This window comes from Apteryx mantelli, chromosome 14 (assembly GCF_036417845.1).
Source record: "Apteryx mantelli isolate bAptMan1 chromosome 14, bAptMan1.hap1, whole genome shotgun sequence".
Lineage (NCBI taxonomy): Eukaryota > Metazoa > Chordata > Aves > Apterygiformes > Apterygidae > Apteryx > Apteryx mantelli.
Genome location: NC_089991.1, coordinates 3930177 through 3949866, shown reverse-complemented (window position 1 = coordinate 3949866; position 19690 = coordinate 3930177). Strand labels below are relative to the sequence as shown.

The following is a 19690-nucleotide window of genomic DNA, read 5'->3' as shown; positions in this document are numbered from 1 at the left end:
GGGCGCCGCCGCGACGCGTGCCCGCTGGCCTCCAGCGCCTGCCGAGGGCCGTCGAGGCCCTTTGAGCCACCGAGCGCCTCAGGGTGACGCCAGGTTTCACGCAACCCTCGTTTGAATTAAAAAAAATGTTTTTCGTGCTGTGCAGTGTAATGCACCTGTGGAACCCGCTTGTGCAAACGAGGGGGCGAAGGACTGACTCAGCACCTGCTGGAGGCCGTGGGGAGTTTCTGTGGCGTGCCTGTGCCACGTCCAATAACGCGCCCGTTCGTTCTTTCTGCGTTAGCATCCTTAATGCTGCATCAAGGTGAACGTATCTAGCGCGCCCTGATCAGAAACGATAAGAGGTGCACATGTTCTTTCAACATATTTTTGTCAGGTAACGAGGGATAGTGACCTTAATTATTCAGTACTGTTTCTAAGTCAGAGATAAGTACACTGTTTAGACTTGTTTATCAGAAATTATCCAGCCCATCGCTGGGACAGTGGGTGAACCCTCCTGTGGATTTCCTTCCTTGCTTCCATTGGAACTGGGGGACTTAGGTCTGTCATAGCAGTGTGTGTTAAAAATAACATGGTACCCAAAAAATTGTAATGTAGATGTCTGGGGGTCCATTCTGAACAGGAAAATCTCATCCATGTACAGTGTATTATGTATTAACATTTGAAATACCAAGTGTATTTTGCTGTAATCTGATTCTGGATGCCAACCAACTACAGAGCAGCAAAAAAGTGTGGATATTGGCATTTTTATATTGGCAGAGGTGTGGAGAGTATTAAAAGGAATCCCAATATGGATTCATCTGCAAGTACAGATTGAGCTGTCATTATGCTTTATTAAATGTTTCCTTTTGCATCTATTGACAAGTGATATGCTTCATTGTGGGATGGTTTTGCTAAGTATAGTCGATGCTGGACTTTGCATACATCAATACCGTGTCAGTCTGGTCTTTGTAACATCGCTTCTGTCAGCACGGGGGAGTTGGGATGAGCTTATTTAGCCAGTTAGGGCTTACGAGGGCTCTGCAGTTGGTATTGTAGCAAGGCTGTTCACCAGTACCTGCAGTAAGTGAAGGCCTTTTCCTCTTGCTGGGGAGGATAATGGTAGGAATTTATCTGCTTGTTATTTTCTCATTCTGCCATAGCTCTGAAGAAAAGGTTTTGCACAATATAAGGAGAAACCGTTTAAACCTTGATATTTGCTTCTGATAATTTGCTTGTAAATATACCCAACGGAAATATCTTACTCTAAGAATCCACTGAAGGTCTAAAGCAGAGTACATATTTCCTGGCTGGTTCAGGATTTTTAACATGATTTTTATCAAACAGAATACAAATGTGAAAATAAATATTGCAAAGCTGTTGGGTTCACTTCTGTAAATACGTGCGGGTGACTTTTTGCTTCAAGAACTTCTCGCTTATAGACTTTCCTCATGAGTAGCTGTAAAGTGCAACATCATTAAAGCTTGAAAACCACAAGCAGACGCGATGGGCTGAAACGGATACTTCCTATGCTGAGATTTTTAAAACCAATTGTTTTTAGTGTGGTCATAGCTCACATCAGCAAGTTAGAGCAGGAACTAGGGCAAGACCTGCAAAAGCAGCTTCAGGATTTTGGTCACCACGGTTTGACACCTCTTGAACAACGGAAAACCCACCGCAGAAAATCACGTCCCTCAAGATAAAGCTGCACAGAACAAAATGCAACATCCACAAATCCGTACCAATTTTTTAAAAACTCACTGTTTATAAGCAAATCTGAAAAAGAAACGTTGCTTGGGTGTGGAGGGCTATTTGCTCTACCTTTAGCTCTTGCATTGAGAGACAACTCTCAATATCGTCCCTTTCTGTTTTAGTCACAGGGGCCCAAACGAGGCCCAAGGAGCGTATTTCTGCCAGGCCGGGGAGCGCGCGGAGCAGCCTGCGACGGCGAGCGAGCGCGACCCCATTTTGGGGCGACGTTATAGCGGCGGGGATTAAGTCATCCGTGGTTTTCGGCGTCCTCCGCGCCGATTCGGGCGCCGGGCGAGGCCGCGGCGCTCCCGTGCGTGCAGGACCTTGAGCTCGCCCGCCAGGGAGGGTTTGGGTGTAATTCAGGCGGAATCGGTGCCTTCCCGCCGCGGGGCGGCCGCCCGCTTCCCGCCGGGCCAGGCCGCAGCGGGCGGGGCCGGAAGGAGGCGGAAGTGGCCGGAAGTGGCCGGAAGGGGCGGGCGCAGCCGCGGGGCTGTGTGGTGCCGGCGGCAGCGGCGCGCAGCTCGGGCCCGGCCGCGGCGGTGAGTCGGGGGCAGCGGGCACCTGCCGGGGAGGGGGGAAGGGGGAGCGGACACCCGCCGGGGAGGGGGCAGCGGGGAGCGGGCAGGGCCCCCCCGCACCCCCTCGCCGCGCAGAGCGGGCCGGGGCCGGGGGCGGCGGCGGCGGGGCCGGCCGGGGCCCTGCAGGCCCCTCGCGGCGCGGGGCGCTTCGCCAAGCGAGTTGGTCTCGGGCCGTCGTGGCGCGGGGGGGCCGCGGCGCCTCGCTGGCGCCCGGCGAAGCGCCGCTGACCTCGCGGCTGGGCGGGGGGTTTTCCCGGGTTTCCCTCGCCTGGAAGTGGCGGGGTCCGCGGGGAAAGGCCGTGGCCGGCGCCTCGCCCCGCGGGAAACGCTCGGGAGCGTTTTGCAACGGTTTCCGCGGAAAACGCCGCGTGCGGGGGGCGGGTTTCTGGCAGGTTGCGTCGCCTGTGTCACCGGATCGCCACAGGTAACAGCTGCGAGGGGCAGACTCCGTTAATGGGGCTCTCGTTAAGGCTGGCAAGACCCAGAGGTTATGACAGGGATAGAGGTGAGGAAGGGCTGGGGCGAGGAAGGCTCCCCCCCCCCCCCCAACACGTATTTTGTGCAACTCCCGTGCGGCCGTTCTGCCCTCTTCTTGATCAAGCGTTAAATATTGCTGAAAGAAGATACCTTCAGTTCCTGTAGTTCTTCTTTGCTTTTGCAGTAAAATACATCAGTGTTTCCTGTAGCCTGCAATTTTCCTACTATTACTCTTTTCTTCTCATTATTTAGAAAACAATAAAAAGGTCCATTGTTCTCTGTGCTGATGATGCTGTAAAGTGACAGCTATGAATACTAAAATGGGATGGGACTGTTGCTTTTGCAGACATTCAGAGCCGTGGCAGACTAGTGGACAATTTTTTTGTTGAATCTTCATCTTAAGTGTGTCATTGTTATACTTCCTGAAGAAAAAAAAAATGACTCTCACTTGTAAATAAAACTTGAAGTAGTTTCCACACCATCTGAAATGGCCCATTGCCTCTGAAAACTGTGAATCAGAATTCCTATAATGATATTCATTACCCTTCTTCCCCTCACCTGCCTAACTGCAAGCATTTATTTTAATTTCTTTTTATTTTTGCTCATTCTATGAAGAGCCCTCTGGGGTTCTACAGGCTTCCTAGTCTCCTTCTTAGAGATACAACCCATATGTCTGACTTCAATTACATTCATCTTTTATGATTATTTGGCAGTTTCTTTTTTAGTCCTATCTCATGTTTCACTTTGGTGTTTGTGATTTCCAAGAGCGCATTTGTAAGTATTCTGTTCTAGTCTACAAATGTTTATGGCTTTCTTCTGTAGTTCAGGTTGGCGTGTTGTGATGATCTGTCAAGATTTGTTCTGAATATTGTAATTTTTTCAAAAATGAAGAATTTAATATTCATGCTCCAAGGTAGTATTTTTTTTTTAAGTAATGGAATTGTTGGAATAGGCCCTACTTTGAGAATATGATCTGAGAACATGTTTTTGTAAGCTAAACTGCAACTGAAATGCTTGATTAGTTGCTAATGTATGTGTTGCAGTGCTGTCTTCACAGATATACTGTTTGCTTTGCTGTTTCAAGTGCACTTAAGATCTATGTTAAATTCAAATAGAATGTCTCAGAATAACAGATGTAATAGAACTAAATACAAGTAGTATCTTGTGCAATATGTAATTTTCCTCTGTTTTTTCAGACCGATTAGTAATGGAACCAAATGATGATTAATGTTTCTGAAATTTCGTAAATGATTTGCTGTCAAACTGATTAAAATACCAAAGGAAAACATATGCTGTTAGCTCATTTTCAAACTTTCTCCCTCTCCTCAGCTTTGAAAAGATAATATCAAAATGCAGTTTCCTATCATAGAATAAACTTGACTGTAGGAGGTGTATATCATTTCACTCACAGAATTTGCTATGGATTTTGTTTTTTGTTGTCAGTGGTAACATTTCACATTGTTAAAATGATCATATGTGAAATGATAATTTTAAGTGATCATATTTGCACCATACCAAAAAAAAAATGCAAATACAGTCTTAAAAGTAGAATTTAAACACTTGTTTATAAGTTGTTTTTAGAAGAGTGTGTTTTCAAACTTGCTGTAGCTCTAAGAGCATGGTTAGTCACGGCTGCGTTGGATGGAGGTTTGTTTTCCAGCTGTTAACAGTACCCACCCAGGCACAGTGGAATGCATTTCCACTTATTGCAAGAGGTATTTTACTTGAATGTAACTGGCTACTGTTTCATAATTATTCCTTTATATTTAAAACTATCTTTAAAAGCCTGTTATCCTCTGTTATCTAAAGTTTTACAGATTTTTAGAAATAAGCATTATTCTAACTGGTTCTGAAATGAAGTAATGCCTTTTTGGCTAGAAAAGGGCAGAGCCAGAGAAGGAAAGAAATTCCTTGCTTTTTAAAATATAACAGAATTAACCGTGAGCGAATTTGTTTGCCGGTCCTTTCTGTCAGCAACATTCTCTTTAGGAGATTGTCTCCAGATACTACCAAAGCTATTGGGTGGGAATTCTGCTTCACTGCAGTCAGAAGGTGGCCTCTTAGTAAGCGAACCAATTTTATTGGTCTGTGGAGTGGCGTACAAGGCTCCACAGAAGTTACAAAATGATACTTTGCTTAAGGAAGGTTATGACGTAATGGAAGCCAGGGTTGTCAGAGACATTTTGAAGTGATAACCATCTGTTGTTGACGCGATACTAGAAAATTACTTTCATATTTTTGTTAAGGAGGTATGAATAAATAAGTTGATGTCTGTAGAAATAGTTGGCATCCAAAGATGGTCACATGTCCATTAAACTTTGTTATTAAAAGTTTCTGTATGCTCGCCACTGATTATTTTTGAGGCAACCCTTGAAATAACCCTAGAATAGTTGGTATTTTTGTCTTCATTGTGGCTTGTGAACAGTGATTGCTAGAGTTCTTATTGTTCTGCTTTTATGGTGTTTTTAATACAGGCCTGAAAATTTGAATATGTTTATACTGCAAAAACTTTGCTGCTTTCCTTAATTTTGTCATTCTGTGACTTTTATATGTTAGCAGCATAATGATTCTTGATATTGATGCAGAGCCTCTAACGGTTTTTATTTCTTTCATTTGACACTTGTATGAATTGTGTAGTTTTTTTCCTATGTGATAAGAGCAGATTTAATATCTCTATTCAAATATTATTGGTGTGCCTTTACAATTAGCTGTCAATTTTTTTCCCATTTTAATAGGCGTTTTCCTTTAAGCACTGCCAGCTGATACTACAGCTGTTTTTGGTGCATTTGGATACCTCTAATTTTAAAACTACTTTTCCTATGGTGATGGAAATTTAACCCTTATTGCTGTCACTTGATCTGTATTTGCCGAGTAATCCTGTTCATATTAATAGTTTGAATCTTGCCTCTAATTATATTTTCAGTAATGCATAAAGATTTTTTTTTTTCTTTCGTTCATGAGCTTCATAGGTAGAAAAGGATCACTCCAGGTTAATATAACTAAACTCTGGGAAGTTATTCTCACCTCAGTAATATGAGCAGTTCTCTTACATCACACTGTTTGCACTGGTTTGTAGGCTGAGTAGATCATTTTTCTAAGCCTTGTAGAGGCTTTTCTTGATCGGTGTTTTGTTCAAGCAATAAATAAATCTGCTGACGTGTATGTTCTGCCGTGTTTGCTTATTCTTGACCTTTGCTTTTCAGACATCCAAGCGACAGTTTCAGTCATGATGTGATTAGGTGTTTATGCATTGACAAGCTTATTTGATTTTTATTCTTAAATTTTTCTTCTGTTACGTTTGATCAGTTGTTCAAAATAATGTAGGAAGGAATTATAGGGCTAGTCATGAAAAACAAGGATTCCTAACACTTTGTCATCTTGAATCAGGGGAGGCAAATGTGGGCTGACCAGATTTCAGAGCAAGGAAAGATAATGAAAATAATCTTTTCTCTTCTTTCCCTTTTATATTTCTGGGATATATCTATTATTGCGTAGTGGAAAAATTCTGCTCATTGTCATGAGTGTAATTGTTATGAGGCAGACAGACATGTAGATTTTGATCTGGCACTGACCTGGGGTTCAGCTACTTTGTGCAGTGTTCCAGGTTAAAAGCTGTCCTAAGGCAGCTTGTGAAACCACAAGACATCGCTGCAGCGTAGAAACAAATGCTAATACAAGGGAAGGCTGCAGCCAGTGGAGGGCTTTGTCGGGAGGCCTTTGGAAGCCTCACTCAGCAGTTCAGTCCGGTTTCTCAAAAATATTTGGACTCTAACTTCCACTGCCTTTAGCAGGAGTTGAGTGCCCCAACAGGAATTAGCTGACTAAATACTTCTAAGGATCTTGCCCTTTAGTCTTTCAAAAGATTTTCATACTAGATACTAGTTCACTATGCCCAACTGCTTTCAGTGTGATTATCCTTACTTTAGATAATGAGCAAATTAAGATGAAAGTTAAGAAATTAATTGCTCACAGGTGCGCAATGAATGGAGTGACAGGCTGCATTCTTGCAGCTCAAAACATTGCTTCAGAAATGATGGTTGTTTCACTTCTGTGCTACACGAATGTTGATCTCCTCAGAACATTGAGGATGTGAGAGCACCCCTCCAGTGCCTCTGCTGTGGATGGCTGCGAAGGGATTGCCCTGTCTCCAGTTGCAGAGAGATGTCTTCTGGGACAAGAAATTATGCTGTGTGGTCCTGTCCTGGCCACTGCTTACTTCCCAAGGACTAGCGGCAGTATAGTTTTTCCCATTCTGGCCACAATGAATGGATATTTGAGGGAAGACCAGAGCTTCATCCTGATAATGAGGGGTATCTTACCTGTAATGGTCAGAGAAAGGCAATAATCTGTTCTTCCAGATCAACCTGAACTTTGGAAGTAGGATTTCTTCAAAACCACGGAAACCTGCCTCCCAAACTACAGACTTGTCCGATATTTTGCCAAGAAGGTTCTAATCTAGAGAACTCCTCTACAGAGAGTGATAGCTTGGGATCTTTGTAGATTGCATGGTTATATCATGTTTGTGTGCATGATTAATAGAAATCCTTGTCGATTAAAGGCCTTAAACCCTCTTGGCAAATGGTTGTATGGGGCTAGTGCAACTAGGATGTTGTGTATAGTCATCCTGACTCCTCTCAACTCAACTTTCTTTTCTTGAGTCTAGTCTGAAAGATTTCAGTTAGAAACATGATGTTCTGGAGTCCTTTTAAAGAGTGTTTTACATTTAAGCTTTAAACTGTGGAAGTGTGTATAAGGCAGTACAGTAGGGTCACAACTTTTAAATAGCATTTCCAGTGCTTTGTGCTAAGTGGTAGTTTTCCATTACAAGCCAAACAGGTTATGTGCACACAATAGTTTTTTTTTTTTTTTTTTTTTTTTTAAGAACTTTTCTGGATTCAACTTGTTAGACTTCTTCAGGGCTTATCACCTCTGCTTCAAACCTAGCAGCTCCGGAGCATGGCTGGAATGCAGACTCTGCACAGCCATCCCTGCGCCGCCCTCTCAGAAGCACCGTTTTTCCTTGGTTGGAAAGTGTATGTCAAGATCCCATATGAAATCTTCAGTGGAACATCACACACCTCCGCAAAACCATACTTAAGATAAAATTCTTTTTACTTACGTTGCTAAGACCTTCTGTCCTTTCAGCATTTTCTGGGGGAGGGGGAAGGTCTTTGCTGTGAATCAGGTGGTCTGCATTTTGTTGTCCATTTCTACATTAATTCCTTAATAGGTTGCTGGGTCACTTAATCTGTCTCTGATACAGTTTACCAAAACTAAATTGCTTTGGATTTTTCATCCAGTACTTTGAATTCCTTTGTTTTCTGTAGATATATTACAATGTTTAATGTACTGTTCTAACTGAGCTTAAATGCATTTTATTTTCTGTTTATTTCAGACTATAAGATTCAGATATGTCCTTCATATTTGATTGGATTTACAGTGGTTTCAGTAGCGTATTACAGTTTTTAGGTAAGTTTGTTGTTGTTGCATAAAATATCTGTTCACCTCTGCTATCTTCAAACATATGACTGGTTAAATAATATTTGTTTTGGTGTACATTCAGCAACACTCAAACAAAAGATTCATTTATCAAAATCGCGTATTTCCAGAGCATGCTCTCCACTCATTCCTGTGTTAATCCTTTAACCTCTAGAAAAAGTACCTTTTTTTTTTTTTTTTTTGAAAATAATAGGTTTGATTCCCTAATTATTCTACCTTTAAACTGGTGTAACTCAGTTGACTTTTATGGAGTTTCTCCTGATTTTTCACTGTTGTGAAGAACTGGACTCAGTTATTTTAGTTAACATCTCAGTTCTTTTGCACATTGGGGTATTACTTGAGAGCTCAAACATGAGGGACCATTGCCAAACACTAATGCCAGATTTTTGAAGCCCTTGCTCATGTTCAGCAGTGCTTTATTCTGTGACTGATGTCACTGAAATCAGTGTGACTATTAGAAAGTTTACTGGTATCAGCTGAAGAGTGTCAGGACAGTATTTTCTGGCCACAGAAGAGCCTGCAATCCATGTTGATCCAAGGTGAAATACTACATTGTGCAAAACAGAAAAACAGGAGGAAAGAGAATATTAGAATACTAAAAAGAGGAACAGAAGTTATAGGGAATATAGGTAAAAGGCACAGTTTACAAGTTTCAAAGATTTTAAGTAAATAAAAAGCAGTTGAGATTAATGAATCATGGCAAGCTCTGCCACCTGCCTTTTATCAGTTGAAAGTTTAAACTTTTTCACTGAATGTTAGAACCTTGGCCTACTATCGAAATATTAGCCAGTGAAATTTTAACTAAGTTGACTAATCTTTCTTATCTCCTCTTACTTAGTCAAGCGGTGATTACTGCATGTTAGTCCACTTTCCTATACCCTGCACATACAAAGTCTAATTCTAGTGAGAGACACTAAAGCTTGAAATAGAACGGAGAATTATGCTCAATATGTCCCTGTTATTCTAGAAAAAACACTTTCTCTTTTTATTCTCGTATACATTTTTTTCAGTTGAAGAAGGTTTGAACAGATTATAGCATTTGAGAGACTCCCTGCAGTGCCTTGTGCTATTTCTCATGAGGCCAGCTAGATCCCTTTGTACGTTCTAAAACTATATCTGTGAAAAGATGTATTTCTTAAGGAATCTGTTTGTGTATACTCTGGTTTTTACATCGCTAATAGTTGAAGTATTACTGCTTGTTCAGTTCACATTGTTATGAAGAACTCTCAGAAAGTATTTGTGAAGACTTTCAGAGAGACCAATGGTGCCTGAGTTGGGAGCAAATGTTCCAAAATGTCCAGACTGAATGTGGCAAAAGCTTATTGCTTTATTATAGTTTAGTACTCTTTCATTTTACTTGTAAGGATGAACTGTAGTTTATCCTGTGACATAAGTCAATATATGAAAATGTTTCTCCACTTCTTCTTTCTCTGTAAACATTAATACTTTCTCCTCTACTCTGTAGTTTAATAGTTGATGTAATTTGGGCATTTGAGGAGGTGATTTGGGGGAGTAAGAGATATTACATTTGGAAAAGAACTGGGAAGGCATACTCTACGATAAGATACCTGTAGCAGTAAAGATTACCAATGAAATAATCTGAAGAATATGAAAGAATATTCTTTCCTGTACGTTATAAAACATGCCCTGCTGGAATGCGATTCCAGAGATTAGTTTAAAGGTAGGGGGAAAGGTGAGCAAATAGTAGCAGTGTAAAGGTCAGCCAGATAGAGGCATATATGAGCCAGGAATGCTGCAGCATCTAAGGGGGTGTCTGAGTTACCATCTGTATAACGCCATTATTTAAAATCTCACAAAATAAAGCAAATATGAGAATAATACATTTGATCAGAAGCCATTGCCAGTTTAGCCCTCACTGGGTGTAAGCTGGGAAGGAGCTCTTCTCGTCTGAAGCCTTCCTCTTTTGACTAAGTGATGAGCACTATGGTTTCCCATTCTTAGAAGAAAAGTCTCAGTACATGAACCCATGAATCAGTGTAAGAAGTAATACAAAAATTGGATGGTACCCGTGGGTCTCCAGATGTGGCTGCCGGACTGGGCTAGGCTGTGTGACCACAGAGGGGATGTAGCAGAACAGAGACCTCGGAGCAACCTGAACCTCTTCTGGCTGGAAGAAAAAAATAAAACAGGGGCTCCAGAAACTGATGTTTGTGGGTCATCCTGCTGGCCGCTAGCCTTGTTACCTACGACCTGGGGAGCCTTTTTAACGTGACCTTTGAACTGCTGCAAGACCTGCCTTTTCTGCGGCCCTGCCGGTGGCTCGGGGCCAGAGGCAGGTTTCGGCATGTGGCCAGCGGATCGGGTTAGTTGTTCCTGCGGCAGGCTGCGCAGCGAAGCGTGGGCACTGTGGCAACGGGATGGCTCGACTTCAGCGGTGAAATCCGATCGTGTACTTCCTGAAGTATTTCTGTCCCATCACAGGGGTTGAAAAATAAGCTGCTCTTCAGTGTATTGCAAAGTACCAAGATACAATGAGATTTCCTAGTAAAAGATCCTGGTGACTTAAAGATCCCCACATTACAATATTTGGCTGTATTTTGCAGCTCTTTTGACACAAAAAGAGAGTGAGTTCTGTTGGGAATGTAGCCCAATTTTGTCTTTAAAGAAATATTAATTTCAGCAAACACTCCTTTTTTCCCCCCCTTCTTTTAGTGCTTCTGAGTATTCTGCCTTCTTCAGTGCTCTTGAAGACTGTGGGGCCAGTAGTGGTTCCTAAGGAAATGTGTAGTGTGTAGTATCCAGGCCACAGCTCTTTGAAGAGGGAATAGGGGAAGATTTACTGCTTAAAAAAAGGCACAGCTAAAAATTTCTTGTTTCATTAGGTTTTCAGTACAGAATGTGATTTTTTTTAAATGGAATCTTATCTTAAATTTGTTTTATTTTGAGTGTTGGTAAGTTTGAAGTAGAGAAAAATAATGCTGATACAGGATGTAGTGCTGGCAAATTTAAGAAAATCACCCTTTGAAAAATCTCAAACTTGAGAAAAAATAATATTAATATTTTACACAGCCTTCCTTTCCTTTACACCAACTGTTGTATTTACTGTTATAAATAGAGAAATAAAGGGGAAAGTGCATTTTTATAAAGATGACTGTTAGTGAATGTAAAACTTCTTATTCCTGTTATTAAAGTATTCTCACTTGACAGCAAGTGTGTCAGAACTGCACTGCTGATGCCATTCATGACAACCGTACAATTCAGCTGGGGGTATGGGTGAAAATTACTTTTGTCAAAATAATACGTGGGCCAAAACAGAAGAATTCATAAATATACGAGTTATGAATATTGATCTTGAAACTGGTTTCTCTATAATTTACCTATTGTGGCCTGAACTCTTTTCACTTAGAACAAATTTTTAGTCATAACCGTGGAGGTAGCTGAGCACAACATCCTCTGCTTCAAAGCCAGGACTGCTGATATTTTAGTTTGCTGTTTGCGATATACCCTAAACCCCTGCCCCACGCATCCCGGGAGGTTCCACCTTCTGAGAGCAAATGGTTCTTCTGCTAGGGCAGAGTAAACTACACTGGCAAAATTTAGTCCTTTTTTTTGTTTGTTTATTTTTTGTGTTTTTGTTTTTGCTAAGGTAGTGTCACATATGTAAATGCATTTACATTTTTACATCAGTTGTTGTGTGTCTTCCCCCAAAATGCTGCTAGGTGTCACATAAGCTGACAAGGTGCAGGTGTAAGTGCAGTCTTGTACTAGTAGAAGAATCCCAGTAAAGGGCACTGATAAGGTGTACCGTGAGGCTTGGCCAGTCTGTATTTTGTACCGTGACTGTAAAACTCTGGTCTTGCAAGCAAACTGATCGCTAGTGTTAGAAATCCAGCGACTGCACGCAGCTGCGTTAATTAGCAATCACACCCCTTTTCACTGCTGACTCTTGCACCTGTGCTGGCAGGGATCTGTAGGACATGCAGGAAGGTGTTTGATTTTGCAGATTAGCGGTTCCCACATAATCTGAGAAGGGCTTATGTTTAGGAGTGCTTGAGTATACGAATGCTGTCAGTCCAGATGTACGTATTTTATATGTACGTGATTTGTATTCCTGTCAGCCAATGTTGTTATGGTAATACTTCTACTGATTTAACTGATCATTCAGTAGGTCCTTCTTTTTCATAGGACTGTACAAGAAATCAGGCAAACTAGTGTTTCTTGGACTGGACAATGCTGGAAAAACTACACTGCTGCACATGCTCAAAGACGACAGACTGGGACAACATGTCCCCACGTTACACCCCAGTAAGTTAATATTCCTAATTCCGTAGCAGTAGAAAGTATTTAAAGTATTACAGGAAAAAGCAGTATCTTACTATACACTGTGAGACTAGCAATATAACCGGGGAGAAACAAAGGACTTCCAGGGGTCAGAACCCCTTCAGGCAAATCACAATCCATAGACAGTTCAAGTAATATTAAAAACAAAAATATATGGGATAGTTCAATGTGGTTTATTTAAAGTTAAGAGGCAAGTAACAAGCAGAGAAATGGAGTTGTGAGTCTAGATTACAGAAGTTGCAGTTAGACAGCAGCTTCTCTATCTAGCCGAAAAATTAGCATTTATGTACGGGTTCAATTTTTGTTGACTAAAAAGTTGCTATGTAATTGTTATTGTGGTAGCCTTGCCAGAGAAAAAGTTCAACTGAGGTTAAAATGGGATTGGTGAAGTCCAGTAAGGACGTGATAAAGTGGGGAAGGACATGAAGAGGAGAAACCTTGAACAGTATTTTACATGAAATTTCATCATCGTGGTAAACCAGATGCCAGAGCCAACTATTTTGTGTGTCACGTTTAGGGATAAATAATGTAAGAACATTCTCTGTTATTTTCTTAGTATTGTATATATTTTACATGTGTTTTAATGGTTAATAGCATTTCGTTGTTATACAAATGTGTGTCATTGATTTTGAAAGAAACCACATTGGTCTGGTTTGGTTTTGGAATAACAAAATACTGAAAACCACAAAGACAAAAGTAAAGTCTGCATCCCAGAAGGTTAGACTATTCCAATGTTTATATAATCTTCAGAAACATAATTCTGTGTGTTTCTAGCTTCAGAAGAGCTGACAATTGCTGGTATGACTTTCACTACCTTTGATCTGGGTGGACATGCTCAAGGTAAGAGAATATGTTGACTCATATAACTGCACTGAATTAAGTCAGTTTGTCTCAAATCAGAGATATAACTATGCTGCAAAAATTAATGTCCCATGTTTTCTTTGACAGCATAAAAAGCATTCCCTACTCTGTTGTCTGTCTCCACCATACATTGCACCCCATCATACAGTTTGGAAGGAGCTGCAGTAGAGCAGAAATATCTGACTGATATCTGTATTTTGAGGAGGGGTAGTTTGTTTTTGCTTCAGCAAAACTTAACCTTTAACCCCTGTGGTTTAAACTTAATCTTTACCTTAACCTTTGACCTGTATGGTTTAAATTTACCTTTGCTGACATAATTCTTGGGGTAACAGAAAAGGTTTCAGTATATAAGTGTGCGTGTGGGATAGATAAATCAGAGTGGTGATAACAGTAGAGGAAATGATATTTTTGCTCCATTATTTCAAGCTCTATAAAACATGAAATTTCATCCTAAAGGCTGACAACATAAGCTAAGACTTCAAAAAAAAAAAAAAAAAAAAAGGAAAGAAGGAAAAAAAACCTATTGCCTCTTAACTATTGATGTGCATTATTCTGAACTTTGAGATAATTTCTCTTGTTTTTAATTCACATTTTCCCTACAGCTCGCAGAGTGTGGAAAAACTATCTGCCTGCTATTAATGGCATTGTGTTCTTGGTGGACTGTGCAGATCATGAAAGATTGCTTGAATCAAAAGAAGAACTTGATGTAAGCTTAAATAAGTTTTTGAAAGTTTGAACTTTAACTTCTAAGAATTAAACTCAATATCCAACAGAACTCTCTTGCCACCTAGTCATGAGTACCAGCAAGTTGACTTTCTGCATCTTTGTTCCCATCTAGTTGTATTTTGGTTCTGGCACCCTCTCCTTAATATGCATTGCTGTATGCATCGTAAGGGCCCTGGTAGGTGATATAACTTCATTCTGCCAGTTATATCAATATCACTCCATTTGTGATATATTCTCTATTAGGAATAGATAATTTCATTTCTTTTTCCCCAAGCACATTAAATGATTCCCATCAATTAATTCTGATGTGCCAAACAAGCAAATTTAGTCTAAGCATGAGATTTTGCTTCTGTTGGTGTTTAGAAAGTCCAAGATTACCAGTATTTAATGCCATTCCACTGTTAACATTTTATCTCACTGTAAACCCCTGAAACAAACTGTATTCTAAATTAGTCTCTCCTCTTTTCTCTTTTTCTTTGCAGTCACTAATGACAGATGAAACTATTGCTAATGTGCCTATCCTAATTCTTGGTAACAAGATTGACAGACCTGAAGCCATCAGCGAAGAGAGGTTACGAGAGACGTTTGGTCTGTATGGCCAGACAACAGGAAAGGTAATGCTTCTTTTCCTGTTAGGGAGCTTGTGTTTGCCTTAATTTCTGTGTTGACCCCAGTTCACTCCAGCTACACAGTGTTTTTTTAGTTTATAAAATACTTAGCCCGTGTCAGCCGTATATGGAATAAATTCTGGAGTCTCTGTCTTTTGTATTAGGGACATCTCTGCTGCAGCTTTTATTTATCATTTTCAAAGCCACATTAAAAGCTTAATTGTACCTATAGGGTATTTTTTAGTACTTACTTTCCTATACTTCTACAGAGTAAGCAAGTTTTCAGAGGCTATAGTTCTGGTAAGAACTACAAGAGAAAAATTAGAAAAGTCACTTACTGAAAGATTTTATCAATTTAAAGTGCAGATTTAGTACAGTATGTTACTTAATGTATTTATCTAAGGTTTAGAAGTAGATTTATAACATTTTAGCAACCTGAGTTTGTAGGAGGGTTGTGAAAAAAGTTCCTACTGGCACCTGTAGCAATAAGGTAGATTTATATTATGAATCTTTGCAATATTTGAACTTTTAAATTTAAAGTAAATACAGTATACTGATTGTAGCAGATATTTGGGTACAGGGGATTAGAAACGGTTTGCTCCATTGTTGTTTGTCCTTGGAAAACCACCTCGCTTGATGCAGTGATGTTACACTAGCTGCTCTGCAGCTGACGATCCATTCGGGTGTGACTTCCATCCCAGCTTACATGAGACACCCAGCAGTGGGGCTGTGCTAAGACGGGTGCCCCGACTTGTAATTCCTCTTCACTGTATGTCCTGAGGTGCTTCACACAGAGTTCAGTGCAGCCAGAGGTTATGCTGAGCAGAAATAAATCCTTACCTCCTTGTTTTCTGAGGGAAAAGCATCTATGCAGGTGCTTGCTCTTGCGCTCTGGTTTCGTGTACTTCATGCTCTCCAAATGTGGTGGATGCACATGAAAATATGCACAGCGTATTTCATAAGTGACTCTAATCTTGGTGATGTCAACTTTTTTGGCTAATTTATTTTCTAAAATTCTAGTATTTTAACACAAGTTAAATAATGACATTCCATAGAAACAAATGTTCGTGTAAAGTAGCCATCTTTTTATAAAGATACTGTAATTTGGAATGCTTCTATCTCTTTTCAGGGCAGTGTACCATTGAAAGAACTGAATGCAAGGCCACTAGAAGTGTTTATGTGTAGCGTGCTGAAGAGACAAGGCTATGGAGAAGGATTTCGTTGGATGGCACAGTACATTGATTAATGCCAAAATCACATTAGTATATTGTCCCATGTCTGAATATTAAGTCTACTCCTTATTTGATCACTCAGTGTACGTAACTTGAATTCATTTGACTGTTTAGTTATAAAAACATGTTTTAGATAATTATATCACCTATGCTAAATTGTGTGAGGATTGAAAAATTATTTCAAGCAAGTTTGTAAGTTTAAGTACCACAACATGTTAGCTTTCTAATCCCATACAACATTCTTTTGCAACTTTTAATTTAACAAGTCTCCAGCACCATTTTTTGACAGAGCAACTTTCCAATACAGTATGTTTGAATGCACTTTTTAACAGCTAAAAACTACAGACATGAAAAATATTTAATGCTTATCATGTTAAATTTTTTTATGTACTTTTTTGAAACTGGTTTTATAACTTTAGAGTATATAACCATCTTTCAAGGAATAATAAATAATTAGCTGATGGATAATTGCATGATGCCTTACAGTTTTCAATAATATACTTTCTTATGCAACGTCATGCAATAAATTTAAATCCAGTTTTTGGCATCTTTAATGGAAAATGTTTCATTTTAATGTGTCTTAATTAGTAAGGCTGTCTGATGATCTGAATATGTGGGATATTTTCCTGAAATGTAGAAGGCTACAAGGTAGTTCCATTGTATGTTAAAGAGTAAGGGGGATTGTTTTTTGTTACCAGACTACCAAATTGCATTTGTTTTAGGATTTTACATTAACAGAAGATAAATCTAGTCATATGCCCTTATAACCGCCACCTTTAAAAATATATATAATGTAAATCAGCTGTGCCAATGTAAATCTTGAACTAGTGACAAAAGTGATTTTACTCAGTTGGTATCTTGAATTAAACCCCCGAAATAACACAAGAAATACAAATTTTACTGAAGAAATTAAAAATAGTACTGCACTAAATAGTCTGTGCTTAATTCAATTAGATTTGGTTCTGCCTGAGGATTTGACTGTGAAATTGCCAGTAAACATTTTGTCATTGTTGCTTGTAAAAATCTGTCAGCTCGCACCCGATTGGACAGTTTCACTTTTGATGTTCTGAATTGGGACAAGATGGATTATCTTCTACAGTTTTGCCCTGAAGCCTAATCAGTATGGCAGTCGCTGGAGGCCCAGGTGGCTTATTCCTGGCTAGAATTCTGTTATCTTCAGTACTTGTTTCCAGACTTTTATGACGGTTCTTTCCCCATCTTTGAGTGCATTAGTTGTCTGAGAGGAAAGCAGATTATTTTCAAAGAAGGAGTGTTGACTCACGTGTGTATATCAGCTTCTTGTTGGTATTAGGTGACATTGCCATGGAACTGTGATTTGTGTTTGTGTGCTGTAGGATGTTTTGCTCTGTAATCTATCTACTGAAGGTACGGTTTCAACCCCGGAATCACCATTTCACTGAGGTGGGTTTGAGTTTCACTGCAGAGTTTAAGTTTTGCTCATGTAAGAGTAAGAACTGATCAAAATGTTTTTACTGAATCCCAAGACTGGGACTTCTTTTACTCACTGTTGTAGGTCTTTTCCAAGATGCTCTAGGCCTTATGTTTTCAGTATCCATGGCAGCAAATATACTTCTGACTGTCTTGACTTCATCAAGAATGTTGTCTCTTGACCTACTGGGCTTGACTTTCAGATTTAAAGCTTAGAGGCTCACAGTGAATAGATGAGATGTGCTCCTTGCCCAGATCTGCGCTTGTATGATTGAATATTGATCAGTTCCTCACAGTCCTAAACTGTACATATGAATAAGATGAATAATTCAGAACCTAACTAACATAAATTCTATTTATAACTGAAATTCATTACCGCACAATCATATAAAAACGTTAAGCCTAGTTTGTGCATGGTAAAGTTCACAAGTGATGGTATCAGGTAGCTTTTTCAAATGACCAACGTAAGAGAATTCTTCATTTAAGCTAGTGATCAGCTGTAGAGTAGCGTCTGTGTTGCATAAATCAAAACTGCAGGTAAGAAATGGCCCATTACCAGTGTGTGGACATTATTTATGCAAGTTCTTGCTACGTTCAGCAGGTATATTTGAGGACATGCCTTTTTCTAAATTTTTCTGATAATAGTTAAAATGCAGTGAAAAACAGCTAAATCAACTGATGGTGTAAATATTAAAAATACTTCTTGCAGTCATGCCATGATGTTGGTACGGAAAACCTGGGATTGCGTTGCCCGTGCTAATGGAAATGAAGCTGGAAGCGGAGGTGTTCTGCTGCCCCTCTCCTCACTGGCGTGGGGGTGCTCGCAGATCGCTGCTGCTGGCTGAGCCGTTGTGGGGGCGTTGAAGCAGAGCTGGGGTCCTCATCAGCTGTTATTTCAGCCAACTGGAATAACATTAGCGGAAAGAGATGATAGTATTAAGAATTCAAAAAAGTGTGGAGGTGATAATGCTTTAAAAGTGTATGTTAAGAGCAATTCTTAATGTTATGGAAATATTCAGATTTCATGTTTCATACTGTAAGATGCTAGTTTAAACGTGGTGGTTGTAATAAGGGCGTGAAGAAATTTGGACCGTTTGTTGATCCATCTGGGTATTGTGATGGTTCCCATTGTGGGAATAGCTGATCACCACTCAGTTAAAAACACAAATAATCTCACTCTGTTTCCTTTCATTCAGTAGAAGAAATACCTTTTTCTTCCGTAGGTTGCATTCTGTTGTGCATATGAACGTGATTGGGTGTTGTGTGTCTTTGTGTGAAGACTTTATTGATGGAAAGATGTACCGATGAAATGAGAGGTTTTTTTCTGGTGGTTTTCATCTTCCCCCCACCTCCCATCCCATTCTGGAGGTTGCTTATTCCTATGATTGTGATCAGGCTTATTTATAAAGGAAGCAACTTTCACATCCGGATCCAACTCCTATGAATTTTTGTTTGCACTCTTGACTATGCAGATTTCAATTAAACATCACTCTAAAGAATGTGAGATGAAAAAGAAAACTGTCATTAATAAAGATGTTATTTATGAAGTGTCTCAAATTTGTTTTTACATCACTAAAGTTCTTTAAGATAAATGAATGCAGATTTTTATGGTAACTACTCCTGACAATATGGACTGTATTTCATTGCAGTGACCCCATACAGTAGCATCTGTGAGTTGAATAAGATTTATTTGGCTTGAATTTAATTGAACTTTGGTTTTAGAATGTACTGTATAATTGAGAGGCATTGTTGTATTTCTGTCTTGGTTTAATAATTTTTTTTAGCAACAGTTATTGAAGTTGGAGATGGGAAGGATCTTTGAGTTTTCTCATTTATCCTCTTGCCAGGTCAAGATTATTTCGTGAGGTATATTATTTAATTCTGTGTTCAGTGTTCAGGTGCTGTCTGTGATGTGCCAAAGATGACCTGTGGCATTCACTGGAATATAATACCTGCATGTATGTGAGCTTTATTGTATTTTAATAATTGGAATTGAACATCGAATAGAACATTTTGCATCTACTGAGTCAGCTCAGAAAAATGCGGCTACTGTTCTTCAGTCACAGTGAATTCACAGGTCTGCTTATATTAGAACTGTTTTGCTCTCTTATTTGTACTGTGAGAATATTTGGTTGCTACCAACCAGAGTCCAATATTTCTATTGACTACAACATGCTCAGATTTATTGTAAATAATGTAATGATTAGTTATGGACTTAAGAGCTGTA

At 39.7% G+C, this 19690-nt stretch overlaps 1 protein-coding gene across 1 annotated transcript; it reads left to right on the top strand.

Annotated features, from left to right (window-relative positions):
- The first annotated feature begins 2184 nt into the window (after positions 1 to 2184).
- On the top strand, positions 2185 to 19010 carry SAR1B (secretion associated Ras related GTPase 1B). Its single transcript, XM_067304678.1, has 7 exons — positions 2185 to 2270; positions 8182 to 8255; positions 12432 to 12551; positions 13362 to 13427; positions 14051 to 14154; positions 14657 to 14788; positions 15912 to 19010. The coding sequence occupies exons 2-7, from the start codon at positions 8198 to 8200 to the stop codon at positions 16026 to 16028; spliced, it is 597 nt and encodes a 198-aa protein (XP_067160779.1). The 5' UTR covers positions 2185 to 2270; positions 8182 to 8197; the 3' UTR covers positions 16029 to 19010.
- Positions 19011 to 19690: the final 680 nt, after the last annotated feature.